The 24,766-nt window shown below is 41.7% G+C and overlaps 2 protein-coding genes across 6 annotated transcripts in view; both read right to left on the reverse strand.

Annotated features, from left to right (window-relative positions):
• wdr35 (WD repeat domain 35) overlaps positions 1-15,383 on the reverse strand; it is a 50,311-nt gene extending 34,928 nt beyond the window's left edge. For all 3 annotated transcript variants that reach the window (XM_029688576.2, XM_029688575.2, XM_065004351.1), the window contains exons 1-9: positions 15,042-15,383; positions 14,538-14,655; positions 13,270-13,341; positions 13,098-13,190; positions 11,828-11,956; positions 11,403-11,536; positions 11,055-11,220; positions 7,337-7,476; positions 6,856-6,981 (exon numbers count right to left, since the gene is read on the reverse strand). In XM_029688576.2, the coding sequence (XP_029544436.1) occupies positions 6,856-6,981; positions 7,337-7,476; positions 11,055-11,220; positions 11,403-11,536; positions 11,828-11,956; positions 13,098-13,190; positions 13,270-13,341; positions 14,538-14,655; positions 15,042-15,065 (1,002 nt within the window). In that variant the 5' untranslated portion in view covers positions 15,066-15,383. The remainder of the gene's footprint in view (positions 1-6,855; positions 6,982-7,336; positions 7,477-11,054; positions 11,221-11,402; positions 11,537-11,827; positions 11,957-13,097; positions 13,191-13,269; positions 13,342-14,537; positions 14,656-15,041) is intronic.
• A 393-nt stretch (positions 15,384-15,776) lies between these two features.
• On the reverse strand, positions 15,777-23,932 carry LOC115146477 (matrilin-3-like). Of its 3 annotated transcripts, none has more exons than XM_029688578.2 (6): positions 23,439-23,932; positions 20,469-21,038; positions 19,337-19,462; positions 18,831-18,902; positions 16,555-16,668; positions 15,777-16,355 (listed from the first exon to the last, which is right to left on the reverse strand). In XM_029688578.2, exons 1-6 carry the CDS (start codon positions 23,662-23,664, stop codon positions 16,309-16,311), a joined length of 1,155 nt encoding a protein of 384 aa, XP_029544438.1. In that variant the 5' UTR covers positions 23,665-23,932; the 3' UTR covers positions 15,777-16,308. The 3 variants fall into 3 exon arrangements, with proteins under 3 accessions (XP_029544438.1, XP_029544437.1, XP_029544439.1); XM_029688577.2 differs by having other exon boundaries at positions 18,831-18,905; positions 23,439-23,931; XM_029688579.2 differs by lacking the exon at positions 18,831-18,902 and having other exon boundaries at positions 23,439-23,931.
• Positions 23,933-24,766: the final 834 nt, after the last annotated feature.

Genomic DNA, 24,766 nt, shown 5'->3' on the forward strand with positions numbered 1-24,766 from the left:
TGAAACAGCACCTCTCTGTCTCAGTATGTGTAGACCATGTATCTGATGCTGTCTGGACAGTGAAACAGCACCTCTCTGTCTCAGTATGTGTAGACCATGTTTCTGATGCTGTCTGGACAGTGAAACAGCACCTCTCTGTCTCAGTATGTGTAGACCATGTTTCTGATGCTGTCTGGACAGTGAAACAGCACCTCTCTGTCTCAGTATGTGTAGACCATGTATCTGATGCTGTCTGGACAGTGAAACAGCACCTCTCTGTCTCAGTATGTGTAGACCATGTATCTGATGCTGTCTGGACAGTGAAACAGCACCTCTCTGTCTCAGTATGTGTAGACCATGTATCTGATGCTGTCTGGACATTGAAACAGCACCTCTCTGTCTCAGTATGTGTAGACCATGAATCTGATGCTGTCTGGACATTGAAACAGCACCTCTCTGTCTCAGTATGTGTAGACCATGAATCTGATGCTGTCTGGACAGTGAAACAGCACCTCTCTGTCTCAGTATGTGTAGACCATGTATCTGATGCTGTCTGGGCAGTGAAACAGCACCTCTCTGTCTCAGTATGTGTAGACCATGGATCTGATGCTGTCTGGACAAAAAGAACATGACATGTTGCCATCGTCACATTTGATTGATGCCAGAAAGCATTTGACCTCCCTTAACATTGAAATAAATAAACAATTAGCTCAACTGTGGTTAGTCCTGGTGCTGCAAAACACCCCCGAGGGAGGCCATTTTGGATTTGGAGTCACACCAACTGTAGGAGCCAAATAGATCATATTGTGATCATAAATTCATGATGCATTCCTGTTGTTTGTGTGTTTGCCATTGATCCCCTGTCAAGTCTGTGTTCCCCCTCTTCTGGCCAATGGAGAATACAGTTACCTGCTCCAAGGCCTACTGGGAGTGACTGGAATGGCAGCACAGTCTATGGACCATACAACACCATGTTTACCATGCTGTTTGTTTCTTTAGTTTCAGAATATGTTTTGGTAGAATTCTATAAATGTTTTTCATCCAGAAGAACAACAAATAGATGTATTATTATTTTCAACTTGAATCAAACTCTGGACATTGGATATGTCTGCGTCAAGACAAACATTTCACCACTCTCCATTGTGGCTAAAGGATCAGAATAGAAATTGTATTGGGACAATTGTATTGGACAATTTAACCACTACACCAACCAAATCACATTAAAAGCAAAACATAATTGTTTCTGGTGTGCTTGTGTTGATGTCCTGCAGTAGCTAGCTAGCTAAATCGTCCCTTTCCTAAACCATGTACGGAGATGGCGATTTGGACTTAATTCTCCATACAGGCCAATGATTATAAAGGTGATTCTGATCTAACTATAAATGAATATATTGTGCCACCAGCCTGAGACGATTGAAGTTCAATATGTAGCCTAGTAGACCCACGTTAACTAGCTAGCTAACTTAGCTGGTTCATTGTTTCCCATGAGAGGAAGCTAGGCTAGTAGGCATTTTATCCCGGGAGCCTATCACAACAAGAAGTAAAAGCGTGTACTACTGTACGACAGAGTCAGATGAGTTTAGACGAGACTGACATCATTTTCTAAGCTGTTTAAAGGCACAATCAACTTAGTGTATGTTAACTTCTGATCCACTGGAATTGTGATACAGTGAATTAGAAGTGAAACAATTGTTGGAAAATGACTTGTGTCATGCACAAAGTAGATGCCCTAACCGACTTGCCAACACTATAGTTTGTTAACAAGAAATTTGTGGCGCGGTTGAAAAACAAGTTTTAATGATTCCAACCTAAGTGTATGTAAACTTTATGACCTAAATTATCCGATTTACACTTTGTAGTCAATTTTGTCAACTAGAATAACTTTTTCCTGACTCATATCGATGCCACATAGCCCATTTTCAAAGGGATTCGTTGCTTTCTAAAGGCAGTCACTCTTTAACCTGGGGCAGCAGGTAGCCTAGTGGTTATAGCATTGGGCCAGTAACCGAAAGGTAACCGAGCAGACAAGGTAAAAATCTGTCGTTCTGCACCTGAACAAGGCAGTTAATCCACTGTTCCCCGGTAGGCCGTCATTGAAAATAAGAATTTGTTCTTAACTGACTTGCCTAGTTAAATAAAGGATAAAAAAAAAACGTAATAATGTTTGAAGTTGAAACGGTGCTGGAGGTAGTGCTCCTGTTGTCTTTGTGCTGACTTGCAATAACTCTCTGGGGTTGTAAAATCAGCTGTTTAACGGGAACATTAACTTGCTTGCCCATGCTGCAGGTCATGCAACTATTTGTTAAATGCTATAGTTGCTTTGTGGACTTCACCGGACTCTCCGGTTTTGTGATGAAACAAATGTATTGTGTGGTTGGATTTATTCTGCCTTATTGTATATCACGGTGGTGTATTAACGAACGGGTTACAGAGCAAACAACACAATTATCACATCACAGAGGTTGCAATATGGCTTGGCTTCCCAGTGATTGTACCCATGCACTGCTACTGGACAGAAAGCATTTTTAAAAGAATACTACAGTAGGTACAGTAAGCACTGGTTACAACAGAGCTGTGTCATATCTGCTAGTGTTCATTTTGTCAGTATCTTTAACTCAGGGGTCTCTAAAAGGTCGATAGCTACCAGTAGCTCGCAGACCACCTATGAGTAGCTCCCCAAACAATTCTGAAAGTGCATGCAATTTTCACTCGTTCTACCGCAAACTGTCATAAATACATCTCAAAAGTATATTTTTATATATATTTTTGGATATAGATACTTTTGTACCAAGATCCTTTTGAACCTGTTTTCTCCAGCATCTTCACAAGGTCGTTTGCTGTTGTTCTGGGATTGATTTGCAATTGTCGCAGCAAAGTACGTTCATCTTTAGGAGACAGAACGCGTCTCCTTCCTGAGCGGTATGACAGCTGTGTGGTCCCATGGTGTTTATACTTGTGTACTATTGTTTGTACAGATGAACATGGTACCTTCAGGCGTTTGGAAATTGCTCCCAGTGATGAACCAGACTTGTGGAGGTCTACAAAAAAAATGTTTTGAGGTCTTGGCTGACTTCCCCATGATGTCAAGCAAAGAGGCACGGAGTTTGAAGGTAGGCCTTGAAATACATCCACAGGTACACCTCCAATTGACTCAAATGATGTCAATTAGCCTATCAGAAGCTTCTAAAGCCATGACATCATTTTCTAAGCTGTTTAAAGGCACAATCAACTTAGTGTATGTTAACTTCTGATCCACTGGAATTGTGATACAGTGAATTAGAAGTGAAACAATTGTTGGAAAATGACTTGTGTCATGCACAAAGTAGATGCCCTAACCGACTTGCCAACACTATAGTTTGTTAACAAGAAATTTGTGGCGCGGTTGAAAAACAAGTTTTAATGATTCCAACCTAAGTGTATGTAAACTTTATGACCTAAATTATCCGATTTACACTTTGTAGTCAATTTTGTCAACTAGAATAACTTTTTCCTGACTCATATCGATGCCACATAGCCCATTTTCAAAGGGATTCGTTGCTTTCTAAAGGCAGTCACTCTTTAACCTGGGGCAGCAGGTAGCCTAGTGGTTATAGCATTGGGCCAGTAACCGAAAGGTAACCGAGCAGACAAGGTAAAAATCTGTCGTTCTGCACCTGAACAAGGCAGTTAATCCACTGTTCCCCGGTAGGCCGTCATTGAAAATAAGAATTTGTTCTTAACTGACTTGCCTAGTTAAATAAAGGATAAAAAAAACGTAATAATGTTTGAAGTTGAAACGGTGCTGGAGGTAGTGCTCCTGTTGTCTTTGTGCTGACTTGCAATAACTCTCTGGGGTTGTAAAATCAGCTGTTTAACGGAACATTAACTTGCTTGCCCATGCTGCAGGTCATGCAACTATTTGTTAAATGCTATAGTTGCTTTGTGGACTTCACCGGACTCTCCGGTTTTGTGATGAAACAAATGTATTGTGTGGTTGGATTTATTCTGCCTTATTGTATATCACGGTGGTGTATTAACGAACGGGTTACAGAGCAAACAACACAATTATCACATCACAGAGGTTGCAATATGGCTTGGCTTCCCCAGTGATTGTACCCATGCACTGCTACTGGACAGAAAGCATTTTTAAAAGAATACTACAGTAGGTACAGTAAGCACTGGTTACAACAGAGCTGTGTCATATCTGCTAGTGTTCATTTTGTCAGTATCTTTAACTCAGGGGTCTCTAAAAGGTCGATAGCTACCAGTAGCTCGCAGACCACCTATGAGTAGCTCCCCAAACAATTCTGAAAGTGCATGCAATTTTCACTCGTTCTACCGCAAACTGTCATAAATACATCTCAAAAGTATATTTTTATATATATTTTTGGATATAGATACTTTTGTACCAAGATCCTTTTGAACCTGTTTTCTCCAGCATCTTCACAAGGTCGTTTGCTGTTGTTCTGGGATTGATTTGCAATTGTCGCAGCAAAGTACGTTCATCTTTAGGAGACAGAACGCGTCTCCTTCCTGAGCGGTATGACAGCTGTGTGGTCCCATGGTGTTTATACTTGTGTACTATTGTTTGTACAGATGAACATGGTACCTTCAGGCGTTTGGAAATTGCTCCCAGTGATGAACCAGACTTGTGGAGGTCTACAAAAAAAAATGTTTTGAGGTCTTGGCTGACTTCCCCATGATGTCAAGCAAAGAGGCACGGAGTTTGAAGGTAGGCCTTGAAATACATCCACAGGTACACCTCCAATTGACTCAAATGATGTCAATTAGCCTATCAGAAGCTTCTAAAGCCATGACATCATTTTCTAAGCTGTTTAAAGGCACAATCAACTTAGTGTATGTTAACTTCTGATCCACTGGAATTGTGATACAGTGAATTAGAAGTGAAACAATTGTTGGAAAATGACTTGTGTCATGCACAAAGTAGATGCCCTAACCGACTTGCCAACACTATAGTTTGTTAACAAGAAATTTGTGGCGCGGTTGAAAAACAAGTTTTAATGATTCCAACCTAAGTGTATGTAAACTTTATGACCTAAATTATCCGATTTACACTTTGTAGTCAATTTTGTCAACTAGAATAACTTTTTCCTGACTCATATCGATGCCACATAGCCCATTTTCAAAGGGATTCGTTGCTTTCTAAAGGCAGTCACTCTTTAACCTGGGGCAGCAGGTAGCCTAGTGGTTATAGCATTGGGCCAGTAACCGAAAGGTAACCGAGCAGACAAGGTAAAAATCTGTCGTTCTGCACCTGAACAAGGCAGTTAATCCACTGTTCCCCGGTAGGCCGTCATTGAAAATAAGAATTTGTTCTTAACTGACTTGCCTAGTTAAATAAAGGATAAAAAAAAAACGTAATAATGTTTGAAGTTGAAACGGTGCTGGAGGTAGTGCTCCTGTTGTCTTTGTGCTGACTTGCAATAACTCTCTGGGGTTGTAAAATCAGCTGTTTAACGGGAACATTAACTTGCTTGCCCATGCTGCAGGTCATGCAACTATTTGTTAAATGCTATAGTTGCTTTGTGGACTTCACCGGACTCTCCGGTTTTGTGATGAAACAAATGTATTGTGTGGTTGGATTTATTCTGCCTTATTGTATATCACGGTGGTGTATTAACGAACGGGTTACAGAGCAAACAACACAATTATCACATCACAGAGGTTGCAATATGGCTTGGCTTCCCCAGTGATTGTACCCATGCACTGCTACTGGACAGAAAGCATTTTTAAAAGAATACTACAGTAGGTACAGTAAGCACTGGTTACAACAGAGCTGTGTCATATCTGCTAGTGTTCATTTTGTCAGTATCTTTAACTCAGGGGTCTCTAAAAGGTCGATAGCTACCAGTAGCTCGCAGACCACCTATGAGTAGCTCCCCAAACAATTCTGAAAGTGCATGCAATTTTCACTCGTTCTACCGCAAACTGTCATAAATACATCTCAAAAGTATCAAGACTCCGCAAGCTCTCAGCTACTATCTAATCAACACAACATTGACATTATCCCACCCCTGGTTAGCAACTATTGGCTTAAAAAGCTAAACCTAATACAATATTTCCCATTTCCGTCTGTGTGGTGTAAGGGCGTTTCTCTATCATTCTGTGTGTAGACTGTTGTGTTTGGCTAGAGGTGTTCCTGTAAATGCCTACCGGATTGATGCATATAATCATGATATGATTCTGATATGAAGGCTTTTTTTTTGTGGTTAACATTTAATTGAGAAGGTTTTCAGGAAAGCTTTTCCATCTACCAGAAGACATTATCGTTAGATAGCATTCTCATGGCATGACGTTGCTTCCTCAATGGTATCAAATACTAAATCACTGATGCATTCTGTTCATGTATTATCAGAAACTTAAATCAAATGTTGCAATAAGTTTAATAAATGTTTTAAACAGCCACACAATGTGTTCTAAGCATCAAACTGTTTTAACTGTTGAATTCTGTTTTAATGTCTGTATTCCGTGATTCCGTCTGCATTCTCCGCATCACGTATTTTATAAGATCCTAAATGGCCTACCTCTCACACTAAAATCATTTTAATTCATCTCCATTTACAAACGGCTTGTGTTAACAGTTTTTAAACACAGAGAATTTAACCAAAGTACAAGAAACCCTGTTACCTTTTGCACACATTGTATATAGACTCCCCCTTTTTTTCTCTACTGTGTTATTGACTTGTTAATGGTTTACTCCATGTGTAACTCTGTGTTGTCTGTTCACACTGCTATGCTTTATCTTGGCCAGGTCGCAGTTGCAAATGAGAACCTGTTCTCAACTAAACCTACCTGGTTAAATAAAGGTTAAATTAAAAAAAATATTTAAAAAATACCTTCAAGCAGAGCCGATTATTCCCCAGATGATTGATTTACCTTGTAATCGGGCCTTATGTTGGCAAAATAAATGTAGGAGTCAACAGCCAGTCCAATCCTCAGTCCTCCCCCTTCCCAAGCAACCTCGGTCATCTGCTTGCCAGGTACCTTCAAAGTTCGCAAATGCTATGCAAAAGGGAGTAAAAATTGCTTTGGTCAAATGCCATATAGCCTAATGATAATATTGTGTACTCTGTAGAGGCCGAATCCTAACTGGAGATCTACGCAACCGGAGTCACATAGAATCCCTTTGACATCAATGCCGATCTGCCACAACTTTGTATTCATACAACTTATTCAATAACTTTTTATTTACACAAACTTAATTTATTTGGGGTTAGTATCATTCAGTCTACCTCAGAAAGCCGGTTGACTTAAACTAAAAACAAGTCATGTTTGCCTGCAACTTTCCACATTGCCAGGGAACATCTGAAAGCTATGCTATGAGAGGTTGGCGTCTGGGATGTCCTGGCTCTCTCACCTCTCCGAATGGGGTGTAGAACTGCACCACGTTGACCTCTTTCTCCATGCCCCTCAGGGAGCCTGCCACAGCCAGCACGCTGCCACACTGGTTCCACTGGATACTGGCCACGTTCATCAGTGTGTCTATGAACACTGGGCCTGGAGATGGTCAGGAGAAAGGGTTACAAGGAAGGGGAATTGGCGGTGGAGCAAGGACCTTCATTGTCATTATCACGATATTACCCCAAACTTACTCAAATGTAACCAACCTTAGCCAGGGGTTTCCACCCAGCAGGCAAAACTGATTGGAATGATGTTAAAATGAAAACATGTAAATATCTCTTTTACAGTTTAGACCTTGAGGTTCTGGCATAATTTGTCAATAAGTCATTACAGCCGACATTTAACTGTCAAGGATTCTGCAATGTCTACAAAGCTCCATTTTTTCCCGCCGCATTCAGCTCGCTCCCCATTCCCCTCACCCCTTTCTAACTCGGCATTCCACCCCCTCAATATTCCAACTCCCCATCCCACCCCCTCATTCCCATTCCACCCCCTCAATATTCCCCTCACACCTTTCAAACTCCCCATTCCCCTTTCTAACTCCCCATTCCACCCCTCCCCATTCCCCTTTCTAACTCCCCATTCCACCCCCTCCGCATTCCCCTTTCTAACTCCCCATTCCCCTCACCCCCATTCCCCTTTCTAACTCCGCATTCCACCCCTCAATATTCCCCTCACCCCTTTCTAACTCCCCATTCCACCCCTCAATATTCCCTCACCCCTTTCTAACTCCGCATTCCACCCCTCAATATTCCCCTCACCCCTTTCTAACTCCCCATTCCACCCCCCTCAATATTCCCTCACCCCTTTCTAACTCCGCATCCCACCCCCTCAATATTCCCCTCACCCCTTTCTAACTCCCCATTCCACCCCTCAATATTCCCCTCACCCCTTTCTAACTCCCCATTCCACCCCCTCAATATTCCCTTCACCCCTTTCTAACGCCGCATTCCACCCCCTCAATATTCCCCTCACGCCTTTCAAACTCCCCATTCCCTTTCTAAATCCCCATTCCACCCTCCCCATTCCCATTTCTAACTCCCCATTCCACCCACTCCCCATTCCCCTTTCTAACTCCCCATTCCACCCCTTCCCATTCCCCTTTCTAACTCCCCATTCCACCCACTCCCCATTCCCCTTTCTAACTCCCCATTCCACCCCCTTCCCATTCCCCTTTCTAACTCCCCATTCCACCCCTCCCCATTCCCCTTACTAACTCCCCATTCCACCCCTCCCCATTCCCCTTTCTAACTCCCCATTCCACCCCCTTTCTAACTCCCCATTCCAGCCCCTCCCCTTTCTAACTCCCCATTCCACCAACTCCCCATTCCACCCCCTTCCCATTCCCCTTTCTAACTCCCCATTCCACCCCTCCCCATTCCCTTTCTAACTCCCCATTCCACCCCCTCCCCTTTCTAACTCCCCATTCCACCCCTCCCCATTCCCTTTCTAACTCCCCATTCCACCCCACCCCATTCCCTTTCTAACTCCCCATTCCACCCCTCCCCATTCCCCTTTCTAACTCCCCATTCCGCCCCTCCCCATTCCCCTTTCTAACTCCCCATTCCACCCCCTTCCCATTCCCCTTTCTAACTCCCCGTTCCACCCCTCCCCATTCCCCTTTCTAACTCCCCATTCCCTTTCTAACTCCCCATTCCCCTTTCTAACTCCCCATTCCCCCTCCCCATTCCCCTTTCTAACTCCCCATTCCACCCCACCCCATTCCCCTTTCTAACTCCCCATTCCACCCCCTCCCCATTCCCCTTTCTAACTCCCCATTCCGCCCCTCCCCATTCCCCTTTCTAACTCCCCATTCCACCCCCTTCCCATTCCCCTTTCTAACTCCCCATTCCACCCCTCCCCATTCCCCTTTCTAACTCCCCATTCCTTTCTAACTCCCCATTCCCCTTTCTAACTCCCCATTCCCTTTCTAACTCCCCATTCCCCTCACCCCCATTCCCCTTTCTAACTCCCCATTCCACCCCTCCCCATTCCCCTTTCTAACTCCCCACCCCCATTCCCCTTTCTAACTCCCCATTCCACCCCCTCCCCATTCCCCTTTCTAACTCCCCATTCCCCTTTCTAACTCCCCATTCCACCCCCTCCCCATTCCCCTTTCTAACTCCCCATTCCACCCCCTCCCCGTTCCCCTTTCTAACTCCCCATTCCACCCCCTCCCCTTTCTAACTCCCCATTCCACCCCCTCCCCGTTCCCCTTTCTAACTCCCCATTCCACCCCCTCCCCTTTCTAACTCCCCATTCCACCCCTAACTAACTCCCCATTCCACCCCCTCCCCATTTTCAGTTCTGCCCACACATTTCCTATAGGATTGAGGTCAGGTATTTGTGATGGCCACTCCAATACCTTGACTTGTCCTTACGCCATTTTGCCACAACTTTGGAAGTATGCTTGGGGTCATTGTTCATTTGGAAGACCCATTTGCGACCAAGTTTTAACTTCCTGACTGAAGTCTTGAGATGTTGCTTTAATATAGCCACATACTTTTCCTTTCTCATGAAGCCATCTATTTTGTGAAGTGCATCAGTCCCTCCTGCAGCAAAGCACCCCCACAACATGATGCTGCCACTCCCGTGCTTCACGGTTGGGATGGTGTTCTTCAGCTTGCAAGCCTCCCCCTTTTTCCTCCAAACATAACAATGGTCATTATGGCCAAATAGTTATATTTTTGGATATAGATACTTTTGTACCAAGATCCTTTTGAACCTGTTTTCTCCAGCATCTTCACAAGGTCGTTTGCTGTTGTTCTGGGATTGATTTGCAATTGTCGCAGCAAAGTACGTTCATCTTTAGGAGACAGAACGCGTCTCCTTCCTGAGCGGTATGACAGCTGTGTGGTCCCATGGTGTTTATACTTGTGTACTATTGTTTGTACAGATGAACATGGTACCTTCAGGCGTTTGGAAATTGCTCCCAGTGATGAACCAGACTTGTGGAGGTCTACAAAAAAAATGTTTTGAGGTCTTGGCTGACTTCCCCATGATGTCAAGCAAAGAGGCACGGAGTTTGAAGGTAGGCCTTGAAATACATCCACAGGTACACCTCCAATTGACTCAAATGATGTCAATTAGCCTATCAGAAGCTTCTAAAGCCATGACATCATTTTCTAAGCTGTTTAAAGGCACAATCAACTTAGTGTATGTTAACTTCTGATCCACTGGAATTGTGATACAGTGAATTAGAAGTGAAACAATTGTTGGAAAATGACTTGTGTCATGCACAAAGTAGATGCCCTAACCGACTTGCCAACACTATAGTTTGTTAACAAGAAATTTGTGGCGCGGTTGAAAAACAAGTTTTAATGATTCCAACCTAAGTGTATGTAAACTTCCGACTTCAACTGTACATACACACATACATATATATTTTTCAACTTATTTATTCTATTTCCTTTATTATTTTCCACTAACTTAACCACCCTTCTACCCATTGGAACAAACTAATGAACAACAACACCCAGGCTTCTACTTCCAGCTTATACATCCTATATACATTTTATGAACACAATCTATTTTACAATAGTTCTATTTTGTCCTTCCTCTACCCTCAACCTCACCCATCTTTTTCTGATGTCCATCCAGTTTGATTTCTATTTGCCATATTTTTTTTTTTTAAACTGTGCTGTTTCACAAAAGTTCTTGCCCAATTCACTCACTTTCATCACTCTCGTATCGCATGACCTGACACCGTCCGTTATCGAAGCAGATGGCCAGGCAGGGGCAGTCTGGCTCCACGTAGCCCTCTGACCCTGCGTACCAGTGGATCCCTGCGATACTGATGGCTCCAGTCACGTTATGCAGACAGCTGACTGTCATCTTCATCTGCAACATAATGAGTATCTCTAAGTCTCCTAGAACTATGTTATCCACTCTTCAGAAGTGGGGTTGCATTAAACACTCTAAAACGATTGAAACGTGCACCTTTATTTACTAAGTGTACAAAAAGCGCTATCCATCGTTACTTTTGGGGTGTCGCTATCTTTTTCAAAGGCTACCAGACTTACAATGAAGTTTCCCTGATTGTCGTAGATGTGGATTTCCCCATTGGCCATCCCAAAAAGGAGGATCTTGCTATCTGGCGACCAGGCCACGTGAGCGAGCTGAATTCCCTTGAGCTCTTTCCCCCAGATTCGGTTACCTAAAAAGACAAAACACATCCATTATAAAACAACCACGTGCCATATTCGTCATGATGCTTTTCTCATTACCATTATACAATGGGTGTGAGAAAGCAACTGCAATCCAATGACAACTTGTTCTGACTGTTAAAACTGAAATAACCCGATGGACCCAGTGCATGAATTAGAAAAACAATTTTTAGGTCATCCTCTTTATGGAAGTGTTTCTTAGCCCAAGACTAGGCTTAATCTCTGTTTGGGAAAACAAACCAAACTGTCCAGACAGACGTGATAAAGAGAGGAGCACTTACCATCTACAGATCCAACAATGACTGCCCCGTCCTCGTAAACAATACAAATCTTCTGGCCGTCTGCATTCCAACTCATGCTCCTCACCACGGACTTGTTCCTGTTGTTAATCATCTCCTCGTACCAGCAGCCTATTCACACACCATATCATTATAATCATCACATAGTCCCACAATCATTATAATCATCACATAGTCCCACAATCATTATAATCATCACATAGTCCCACAATCATTATAATCATCACATAGACCCACAATCATTATAATCATCACATAGACCCACAATCATTATAATCATCACATAGACCCACAATCATTATAATCATCACATAGTCCCACAATCATTATAATCATCACATAGTCCCACACCATATCACTATAATCATCACATAGTCCCACAATCATTATAATCATCACATAGTCCCACACCATATCACTATAATCATCACATAGTCCCACAATCAATATAATCATCACATAGTCCCACAATCACTATAATCATCACATAGTCCCACAATCATTATAATCATCACATAGACCCACAATCATTATAATCATCACATAGTCCCACAATCATTATAATCATCACATAGTCCCACAATCATTATAATCACCACATAGACCCACAATCATTATAATCATCACATAGACCCACAATCATTATAATCATCACATAGTCCCACAATCATTATAATCATCACATAGTCCCACAATCATTATAATCATCACATAGTCCCACAATCAATATAATCATCACATAGTCCCACAATCATTATAATCATCACATAGTCCCACAATCATTATAATCATCACATAGTCCCACAATCATTATAATCATCACATAGTCCCACAATCATTATAATCATCACATAGTCCCACAATCATTATAATCATCACATAGTCCCACAATCATTATAATCATCACATAGTCCCACAATCATTATAATCATCACATAGTCCCACAATCATTATAATCATCACATAGTCCCACAATCATTATAATCATCACATAGTCCCACAATCATTATAATCATCACATAGTCCCACAATCATTATAATCATCACAGTCCCACACCATATCATTATGTCATAATAGTCAACAGAAATGGACAACACTGAGATGGCTTCAAGATGGCTGAAGTGTTTCTCTGACTTGACATATCCTTCAAGTGTAACACGCCTACAGTCTTTCTGACCACCGGCATCCTGATGGACCCCCCCCCCCCCCATGCATTATTATTAGTAAATGTGACTATACAGTGTAGCCTACCTTTGTAGAGCATCCACACAATAATGAGACCATTCTGGTCACTCGTGGTGAGCTTCTGGTACTGCTCATTCCACGTCACAACCTGGACTGCACCTGTGTCATACCAAACAACAAACAGAGTTCAGAGGTCCCACTGGCTCCCAGAAAGAGGCATAAATAGCACTTTACTTACCACTGTGGCCTTCAAGTGTCTGATTCATTGACAAATTGCTGGGTGCTGCAAGTCCTTTGAGTTTGGCATCGTCTGTTGAAAGTTCACAGTGCCAATGAGAACAAGAGGTCATGTTTTTTTTGTTGTTGTGTGTGTTTTTACAATTACAACACTATTGTTTAGGCTACTTACATATATAGGACACTCCTAATTCCTTTATAGGATACTAGTACAGTAATTCCTAACACTAAGTAATTATTCCTTAAGTGTTTCTTCTTCTCTGGATACAAAAGGTGCACATTTTTGCATGATTTGAAATGCTCAAGCCGAAACCAAGCCAATCTCATCCATATATTGACATATCCAATTCAGATATTTATATATTCTTAATTCCATTCCTTTACTTAGATTTGTGTGCATTAGGTATCTGTCGTGAAATTGTTAGATATTACTGCACTGTCGGAACTAGAACCACAAGCATTTCGATACACCCGCAATAACATCTGCTAAACACGTGTATGTGACCAATAACATTTGATTTGATTATCTAGCCTATAGTGAGTTCAATAAGCTTGTCAACATCACAAGCTGCTTGAATCATACCGTAGCTCTAAAGTAGCCTAATACAGAGAAGCCTGAGCAAATGAGTTCCTAACACCATTATGCTGCACTTCCACCGAAGACTTACCCCACACCAGTGTTTTATGTTAATGTAGCCTCTAGTGTAATTGTGTTTCCATCGGGAGTGTGACACTAAAGACTTGGGGTGAGTAGAATCAACAACCTCTGCATCACAAAGACAGTTGCTTTGTGACAAGGCATTAAAAGTCCACAGTTAGCCAAGTCAGAGCAAGTCCGCCAGGGCCATGGTCCCATGAGACATTCGTGCCAATGGAAACAGAAAAGTCTGAGCCCTTTAGGTAACACACGGGGGTAAAGCTCAGATAGAAACTCACCATCCTACTTTCTAATTGACATAATACTGCTGGCAGAGTATGTCTACTGTTGCCAAGCTCATTTCGGTTTTAAATTGTTTTTCACACACAATTAGCTACTCTAGCTCTGTTTCACAAACATTTGGAATCTGGGAGGTAGGTAGCATCACGGTTGAGAGCATTGAGCCACTAAACCTAATTGCTCCTGTAAGTCACTCTGGATAAAAGTGTCTGCTAAATAACTAAAATGAATCTGAATCAAATGGGTTTGTAAACATTGCATAACATAACTCAGATGGTACTCTCAGCCAATCTCAACTTATAGAGGTAACTTGTGTTGGAAAGCCAATTCACCTGTCTGTGTCTCCAGCTTCAGAACTTTGAGAAGACCCTCATCCCCTCCACAGGCTATAAAGCCTTGGTCTTTGTTCCATGACACACACTTCAGCCGTATGTTGTTGGGGATGGCAATCTGAGAGGGGAAGAGGATTGTGCATTTAGATCAAATTGATTATAACTGGTTGTTACTGTTGTAGGCAAAAGGGACATTGATTGTATTGCTTATGCCAACAGGCTCTGAAAAATGTGTCTGCTATCACAGGCAGTAACATGCACTAACGTTAGTTTGTATGACTAACGTTAGTTTGCAGGTCTCATAACTAGCTAGCTAGCAGTAAATGGCTGGCTCAAGCATGCAAGAGACTATGTGCATGATGGTGATGAATACAATATTAATCATAATGGCATGTTGATGCGGTTCTCGTCTTGATAGGCAACAACAAGTGAGAGACGTATGGAAGCTTCACGCGTATCAACAAAACTATCTGACAGCTAAATGTCACCGAAATGGATGCCTACCTTCTTACTGAGATAAATAAACATCGTTGCTGCCAAGTGACCCAACACACGTTCACTAGAATTTGCTTGCTAAAGCTAACATTAGCCAGCTAGCAATGTTAGAGAGCAAGCGATAGCAACTTGCTAGCTAGCTTATGGAAGTAACGTTAGCTAGCTGGAGATTCAGTCACCGTTGACAAACAAACTATTGTAGAATATAGCTAGCAAACTCCGCGCAAAATACATTCATAGGTGAGAATATATTGCATCTCATAACTATGGGTTTCTTTCATAAACTAAATTCACAAGCCAGCTTTCGTTGCAGAACATCGACGTTGCATCGGTATCCCTGGTAACCACACACCGGACAGCTCTTTATCGGGGCTTCCGCTCTCAATATTGCGGTAATTGTAGTCCATCATTATTTATATCTGTGTTGTGTTGTAGTCCTTGTTCGTTGCACTCCCTTCGGCATGTTTGTCTCTTTATTCCAAGTTTATTATCTCCATGCACTGTTCCCATTTGTGTATGTTAACATATATAAATGCATATATAAACTTGACAATCACTTTTCAGTCTCTCCTTTTTTTAGGGGGGTTAATTATTCTCCATACAAATTGTTTAGTAGATGGTGGACTTGGAGACAGCCAGCAAATGTATTTCTTATGTTTTTTTTTATATTGTGCTTGACGTATATACAGCACATGCATGTAGCACTTTAATCTTTATGACAAAAAAATACAGACAGAAACAATGTTAATGAGATTTGTTCAAAATATGTATTTAATGTGTACATTTGTACAAATATCCAAAATAGAACACTAGAAAATAGAACACCATATATTGACAGAAATGACATTCCGTGTGTCTTGTCTTTCATTTATCCTGCACCACAATAAGAAAACAAATCACTGGTCAGTGACAGAGCCTCTATTGCTTCCTCTTTATTATAGCTGATGTGGTGGAAGATGGAATGTTGTTCAACTGGAAAGGTGCCACCACGGGGAGACAAATATTGTGCAAAACAAAAAAGTCAACTTTGGTCTTTGTTCCTAGCTTTAAAAATGAAATGGGGACATCTGTTGTGAGCAAATTGAACATTATTGTTCAATTTTTATATACATTGTTTTAGATCTAAAAAAACACCACATATTGAGGGAGGTTATACAGTACGATGACTCCAAAATGGACTGTTGTCGATAAAAGAAGAAAACTAAACAGCCACTTTAGATTGAGGTTAACTGGGTGAGCTCTGAATGGTCTCTTTGCAGCGTCCTCTTCTTTAGAATCAACGCCTGCCTCCAAACTGGGTCACTTTCCTCGATAGGTCATCAAGTGGAAATAACAGTCAAGGAAATGACTTGTCTTCTTCAATGCAGTGTAATAGGGAAGTGTAACAGTTTAAAGTAGATCAGTATACACATGGCCATACAACATTGCAGCTGGTGGTAGAGGCTTTGAGATCTTGTGTAAAGCCCTATGTAAATACCACCCTTACCCATTATAAAAAGGACAGGTGAGGTTAAAAGGATATGTTTGTTGGTCAGCTGCTTTATGGTGGACTGCATCTTCATCTGGAACGCAATCTGAGCCTCACACATACAGGCGTCTTCACTCAGCTCATTCCCACTCATCTCATTCGCGTCCTCTGAAAAAAGACATCAATGGCAATAATGAATAAATGCTATATTTTTTTATGAAAAAACTTGACGTTAAGTTACTGCAGTTACCAATAAACAACTTATCTGTTAGCTTTTCCTGTATTATTTTGGTCGTCTAAATATGATAGGCTACTCAGTATTACGCACAGGTTGTTTGAGGAGGATGGGCTCCTGGTAATGGCCGGAGTGGGATAGGTGGAATGGTATCAAATACAGCAAACACATAGTTTCCATGGTTTCCATGTGTTTGATGCCATTCCATTCACTCCATTCCAGCCATTATTATGAGCCGTCCTCCCCTCAGCAGCCCCCCATAAAGTGTCACTTCTTCCACACTTAGGGATCTATTAAAATCATCTTCCATTGTGGATACAAGGAAAGAAATTGTGTACTTACACATTGCACAATGCAATCAAATATTAAAATTCCCTGTTACTGTGAGCAACGTAATGTAAAGTGTCACAACTAGTTGACGTAATGTAAAGTCAAAACTTCCAATACAGACAATGCATACAGTCAAGTGATGTCAAGTAGTTAGTCAAAGATCAGGTGAAGTCTTTTTAGATCATTGAGGGGAAGTCAATGGTAAATCAATTGGGTTTTGCAAAAGGTTAACAATCACTTCAAAGCTTTTTAACCAAGGCAGTAGGCCAGCCATTCATTCAAGCTTTAACCAAGGCAGTAGGCCAGCCATTCATTCAAGCTTTAACCAAAGCAGTAGGCCAGCCATTCATTCAAGCTTTAACCAAGGCAGTAGAGAAGCCCTTCAATCAAGCACTTGTTCATCATAACACAAACCCATCATGTATACTTTGATTTTCAAGGTCTCCCGTAGATGTGAAACAAACCACAGGTGACTGCATACAATTTGAAATACCCAGGCATCAGTCCAACAAACGTATGAGGCCAAACACAAGTCAGTCGACCAGGCTCCTTTGGATCCTTCTCCTGGATCTAGATGTTGTTTCCCTAGCAGCTAGCTCATGCTGCACCTTCCCATGCTCATTCATTTCCTTCTTCCTTACAGTGGCAGAACTTGCTCCACGGTGCTAAAGTCAGTCGAGTGAATGTAATGCTGTCTGTGGGGCTCAGAGGCTATCTCCAGGAGCTCGCTCTCCTCCGTTTTACCCACCGCGTACATCTCCACACCTGAGGAAAGAGAGAAGGAAGACAGGACAGGACAAAGGTCACTCTTTTGACAAACTCAAAACTGCGATACGGTGCATGATATACATGGGATTGGATGTTGAAGTATTACACAGCTACGGTAGGAGGAAACATGCATTCATATAATGAACTCAAAACGTTTACTGGATGAACAAACAAAAAAAAGTGAGTCATTTTTTAGAGTTGTCATCTTACCACTTCAGATATATTCAACTCAATAAAATAGTGTTACATTATACTTTTAAGAAAAAGGTCTCTCACCTTGCTCTTTAAGGTTACTGGCATGTCCTTTTGCAACTGTCCATCTGTCAGCACGATGGCCACCCGGGGCACTTTGGCCTGGTGCCTTGTCCCTGTGTGAAGCTCCTGTCCAGCAGGTGGAGCAGGGCCATGGAACCCATGTACTGAACACCTCGCACTGCCTTCTTCAAAGCCTTGGTGGTGGTTTAAGGTGAACTAGGTCCGGACTCAGCTGGTGTACCCGGATCAGGACAACCTGGACAGTGCCAGCGCCGACTCTTCACCAACTCAAAGTTGTCCAAGCGGACGCTCTTGGAACCGTCGATAACCAAGGCAGGTCGAGAGCTATAGCTCTGCAGCCCAGGCTACTCTGCAGCTCTGTGGGTTTTAATGCTAAATAAGCCAAGCCGACGCATCACAACAAACTCACCATCTATTGGCCGTATAAGGTGAAGAGGGGACAAAGCAATGTTAGCTAGCGAAGATGGCGTAAACGCATTGGATAGTGGCATGCACAGTGCTTGACTTTGGCAGGAACACACAGGGACTGAGTTCCCGGGGCACCTTAAATGTTCCACATCATGAGTTTCTGCACGTCTTGTAGAATAATAAATATAACAGTACCAGCAGCCAGAATGACTGTGGCATCTATTTCAGTCCACTTCAAGCACTGGGCATGCATACCATAACAGCAGCACTTAGGATGTCTAGCCTATGAATTCTGAAATAAAGGTGCACCAACCGTTGGAACCTGATCCATTTTGGTTTTGGTTTTGGTTCTGGTTTTGATTTTGGTTTTGGTTTTGCAAAGAACCTGCTGCCAAGTGTAAACATAAGACAAAATCTTTCACATTAATATTGACCTTTGCCCCTAAATACAAGGCTTGTTTTGTTACCCTCCCATTTCTGTGTGACACAATAAATACAGTAAAATATGTCCCCTACAAACAAAAACTTTCCGGTAACACTTTATTTTGAAGGCTACCTACATAAGGACTTCACAATACATTCATAACTCATACATAACATAACACCTTCACGAGCAGTACATTAGCATTTCATAAATACTTATGTCAATAATCGTTGAAATCTGCAGTATAAGTATCACAAAAATCAACCTGCGGTTGTTGTGAAATGCTTGCTTATATTTGGTTATTCATGGGTTATGAATGTGTTATGAAGTCCTTATGTAGGTACCTATCGAACAAAGTGCTATCCACATTCCCGATAGAGGCTTGTGGTCCTTACGTGAGCATGTTTTTTTGTCTGCATTCAGTGTATAGCCTTCCCGACACTTGCAGGCGTACGAGTTGTTGTTGTTGTTGTTGACACATATGTGGTCGCAGTCGTGTCCCAGGGCACAGGCGTCCACACCTGTAAACAAACATCCTCACAGCTGATTGGTTTAGTCTGACAACATCGTCACCTTGAACAGGATTAATCAGGTTAGAATTCATTCAGGTCAATTATTAATTACTTTCTAATTGGTCAATTGAGGGTTATCATACGGAATCTTTTTTTCTTTTTTTAATCACTGTTTCACATTAAATATTGAAAAAATTATTACTATTAGTCAATGTTTTTTGGGTACAGGTGCACAACACCAGTCCTCGAGAGCCGCATCTGCTGGTTTCCATTCTTGATTTTTAAACAAAAGCTAGTTTAGACCTGGGAATCCAACAACTAGTTTAGACCTGGGAAACCAACAACTAGTTTAGACCTGGGAATCCAACAACTAGTTTAGACCTGGGAATCCAACAACTAGTTTAGACCTGGGAATCCAACAACTAGTTTAGACCTGGGAATCCAACAACTAGATTAGACCTGGGAATCCAACAACTAGTTTAGACCTGGGAATCCAACAACTAGTTTAGACCTGGGAATCCAACAACTGGGAATCCAACAACTAGTTTAGACCTGGGAATCCAACAACTAGTTTAGACCCGGGAATCCAACAACTAGTTTAGACCTGGGAATCCAACAACTACTTTAGAACTGGGAATCCAACAAATAGTTTAGAACTGGGATTCCAACAACTAGTTTAGACCTGGGATTCCAACAACTAGTTTAGACCTGGGAATCCTACAACTAGTTTAAACCTGGGAATCCTACAACTAGTTTAAACCTGGGAATCCTACAACTAGTTTAGAACTGGGAAACCAACAACTAGTTTAGACCTGGGAAACCAACAACTAGTTTAGAACTGGGAAACCAGGTATGTTTCCTGGGTGGTCAGTAACATTAGTAGGTGTCAAGGACTGAAAGAAACTGAAACCAGAAGGACTGAGGCTCTTATTCAATTGTGCACCGCTATTATAGGAGGACTTGCAAACATGACTTATCTCTCACCTAAGCCTTAGCACTAGCCTCATTCTCTTACCACACAGCGTTTCCCTGAACTTGGACGTGAGCTTCTCGATGACGCCGTAGGTCTCCACGTAGAACACGTGTTCGTCCAATGGCAGACTGGCCATGAGACGCAGGGACTTCATGTCCGCCCTGTCCACCCCGACTGCGTAGATCTCGATGCCTGCCGCCCTCGCCGCCGCAGCAACCTCCTCCACCGTGTCCTGGGGCCGCCCGTCCGTCACGATGATGGCCACCTTGGCGATGTTCTTGTTGGTTAGCCGGGCGCCCGATCCCTCGGTGAAGGTCTCCTCCATGGCCGTCTTGATGGCTAGTCCAGTCATGGTGCCAGCCGCTAAGGATTCGATGCGCGCCAACGCTGCTTTCAGGCCCGGCTTGTCGAAGTGCGTCTTGAGCAGGAACTCAATCTTCACTGTGCTAGCGTAGTTCACAACGGCCACCCGTGTGGCGTCTGCGCCAATCTCAAGGGTGTCGACCATGTCAGCCAAGAATATTTTGACCTTCTCAAATTCTTGGGGGCGTACGCTACGGGAGCTGTCGATGATGAACACCAGATCTAGGGGGCGGCTTTTGCAGTGGGTTTCTGCGAGGGAAAAGAACGTGACATAGGTTTTTACCACAGAGGGTGAAATGGTTTGCTCTACACACTTTAACAGGGAACTGCTAGCCAGAGTTCCTCTGTCATATACACTGAGTGTACAAAACATTAGGCACAACTTCCTAATATCGAGTTGCTCCACCCTCAGAACAGGCTCAATTCATCGGGGTATGGACTCTACACGGTGTTGAAAGTGTTCCACAGGGATGCTGGCCTATGTTGACACAGTTGTGTCAAGTTAGCTGGATGTCCTTTGGGTGGTGGACCATTCTTGATACACACTGGAAACTTTTGAGCATGGAAAAACCCAGCAGCGTTGCAGTTCTTGACACACTCAAACTGGTGCGCCTGGCACCTACAACCATACCCTGTTCAAAGGCACTTAAATATTTTGTCTTGCCCATTCACCCTCTGAATGGCACACATACACAATCCATATCTCAATTGTCTGAAGTCTTCATCTACACTGGTTGAAGTGGGTTTAACAAGTGACATCAAAAAGGATTTATAGGTTTCACCTGGATTCACCTGGTCAGTCTATGATATGGAAAGAGCAGGTGTTCCCTATGTTTTGTACATTCAGTATATATCAAACACATTCAGGTTTCACATTCAGGCCTGGAGTTGCTTAAGGTTTTAGCAAGTCACCTTAACATGTGCTACTATTTTAAAAAATATTGGACGGGAACGTTAGTTTTTAAGCGGGCAATTGTGCACTCTTCTTTACACACAGCAACGATATGCTGCAAAACAAAGCAGTAGAAATACAAGTCTAAAGGAATCTGAAGTAATAAAGGAATCTGAAGTAATAAAGGAATATGAAGTAATAAAGGAATCTGAAGTAATAAAGGAATCTGATGTAATAAAGGAATCTGAAGTAATAAAGGAATCTGAAGTAATAAAGGAATCTGAAGTAATAAAGGAATCTGAAGTAATAAAGGAATCTGAAGTAATAAAGGAATCTGAAGTAATAAAGGAATCTGATGTAATAAAGGAATCTGAAGTAATAAAGGAATCTGAAGTAATAAAGGAATCTGAAGTAATAAAGGAATCTGAAGTAATAAAGGAATCTGAAGTAATAAAGGAATCTGAATCTGAAGTAAAGTTGATTAGGATACGAGATGAAACAAAGCTTTGTTTCTGACCTTTTCTCAGGGAAGTAAACATGGTAACTTGGGACGGCAGATAGCCTAGCGGTTAGAGCATTGGGCCAGTAACCGAAAGGTTGCAGGTTTGAATCCCTGAGCTGACAAGGTAAAAAAATAAAATAAAAAAATCTGTCGTTCTACTGTTCCCCGGGTAGGTTGTTATTGTAAATAACAATTTGTTCTTAACTGACTTACCTAGCTAAATAAAGGTTAAATTTGAACTTGGAAGTCATTTCATCCAATGTAGTATAGTAAGCACATGTTTATCCTATTTCTCTCAAGATTCACCTGCAGAGGACATAAAAAAAACACAGCACCTGCTCAATCATTGAACAAGATAAGTGATTGGGAAAAGAAAGGGGTAAAAGCACCCACAGAAGGGAGGGGTGGGGGTGCAGGTCGAAGGGGTGGTGCAGTGAGCTGGAGGTACATGACTGGTGGCCATTTCCTGTGTGGCTGCTAGTACTAGTGATTATTGCCATGTGCTTTGGGCCACCACGAGGGAGGAAGATGCAGTAGAGCAATGGTTATTGTTTTTGGTCCAGCGCCTAAGGCTTACATGGTGATGACGTGAAGTACAAAAAAACGCTTATAGAATAAAGCATCAGTAAGAGGCTGGCTGCTAACCTTAAGAATCGATCCTGTCTGCTAGCAATTGAGTACAGATGCAAAAAAGCTGATGAAAAATAAACATTAAAAATACAACTTTACAGAAGTAATCAACATCATACAGTATCTTGTTAACCATTTCTCACAATGTAACGTTGATGGGTTCTGAACATTTAACTTTGAAATATAATAGCCGGAAGGTTTAATTTAGCTCAAAGGACTGAGTAAATTAGCCTACACATTGACAGTCCTTCCTTTGATAGTCCTTCCTTTGATGTGCTATTTGGTAACATGTTCCTACTAATGAATTTCTACATGTATGTTATTGTCTGTCAAGATAAGAATGTATATTTACAGTATCAAATTATTTAGAGAATTCTTTATTCTGTAATCCCAGACGATTGGCCAATACAGGAGATTAGACTACATTCGAAACTTTAATGCACATCATACATGGACGTCAATGGCAAATTATTAATTTAAATATACTATAATCTCAAATATAATTTAATATAAACAGCAGTCTGCGCTGACTATTCCAAATAGCGGCTACCGCTGTCTGCTCACTATAGACAGAAAGCATAAGCCTCTCTACAGAATAATAGACAATGCATGAAAATGAACCAACCTCCCAAGTCAATAGTTCTTTGATTCTGAGACAACTGAGCTGGTTGCTGAACACTCTGAAATGGTTGTTGCTGTTGGAAGCCCTGCTGAAACGTTCGCCCTGGCACGATAGGGCTGTCTGCCTGATGCTGCCGAGGATGGTATCCTCCATGAAGTCGGTATGTTGCTTGGACTTCCAGGGCAAGGAAGGAAATACAACAGACGAGTCCTCCGATTAACGATGTCATCCTGTGGCAGGCAGTTAGTTCTTTTAATAGGTCCGTATCAAGAAGCAATTCATAATACTAAACCACGAGTACAATAATTTGCTCTCTGGGGGCATATTTAAGCATCTCCGGCCAACACACGTGGGAGAAAGTTGTCCAATCGAAAATTAGACGTGGGAAGAAAGGATCGCAGTTCGGTGTTGGTTCGGGGCAGGTGTGTGACCTGCTTTACGCACAGTAGGCTAGGCAAACGATGCGATGGGTTTGGAGAGGATGCAATTTTGTTTTCCATTGTTCATGCAAACTGCGACCCCGAGCGTCACATACACTCACATACAAGCTTATTCGTGAGATAAGTTTTATTCTCAATTTGATATGCATAAATTATTTTTATTAGAACAAATAAAACTAAAACACATCTAGTATAGCTACAAATGATGTATAATAATATTCGTTTTAGTATATTGGTCTTTAAGCTTTATTACAGGTTATTAAAACCGACAGTTGTAATTAAAAACTGAAATACTTTGCCGTTACAATAAATAAATAAACGTTTTATTTTTAAACGCTATAAATGTATTTGCTGACATTTTTCGATTGTTAATGAATATTATTAGTGTAAATCATGAACAAACTTGTTCACAAAAACAGAAGCCATTGGAATTTGGTTAAATTGGTTAAATAAAATAAAGACTAAAATCATTAGTTGAACATAACAAATGTATTCTGGCCAAAACTGTACCTCTGAAATGCTTGTACTCATATTAAAACAACTGTAGAATTTTACTTTGTTTATGGAAAATCCTGAACCAAATTCAAATAATCTTTCCTATAATGCATAGTATTATTTTAGCAGAAAGCAAGAAGGTAGAGGTGGGCAGGGATGAGGATCTTAGGGAGGGCAAAGTTACAAGGCTGCTCTTGATTTATTATTGAATTGTGTTGCGCTTTCTTGCACTGCCATAGCGTCATCAGCTGGCTGACTAGCTGGCTGCAACCTGGTGTCTGAGAATTTCGATTTATTCTTTACGTAATCTGGCCAACCTCATTTATTTTGTATGTTATGTTTCATATGGTATGCATTCATTTGTTGTTTTCAATCGCCAATTTCTTATTATGTTAA

The sequence above is a fragment of the Oncorhynchus nerka genome, linkage group LG18 (assembly GCF_034236695.1).
Source record: "Oncorhynchus nerka isolate Pitt River linkage group LG18, Oner_Uvic_2.0, whole genome shotgun sequence".
NCBI lineage: Eukaryota > Metazoa > Chordata > Actinopteri > Salmoniformes > Salmonidae > Oncorhynchus > Oncorhynchus nerka.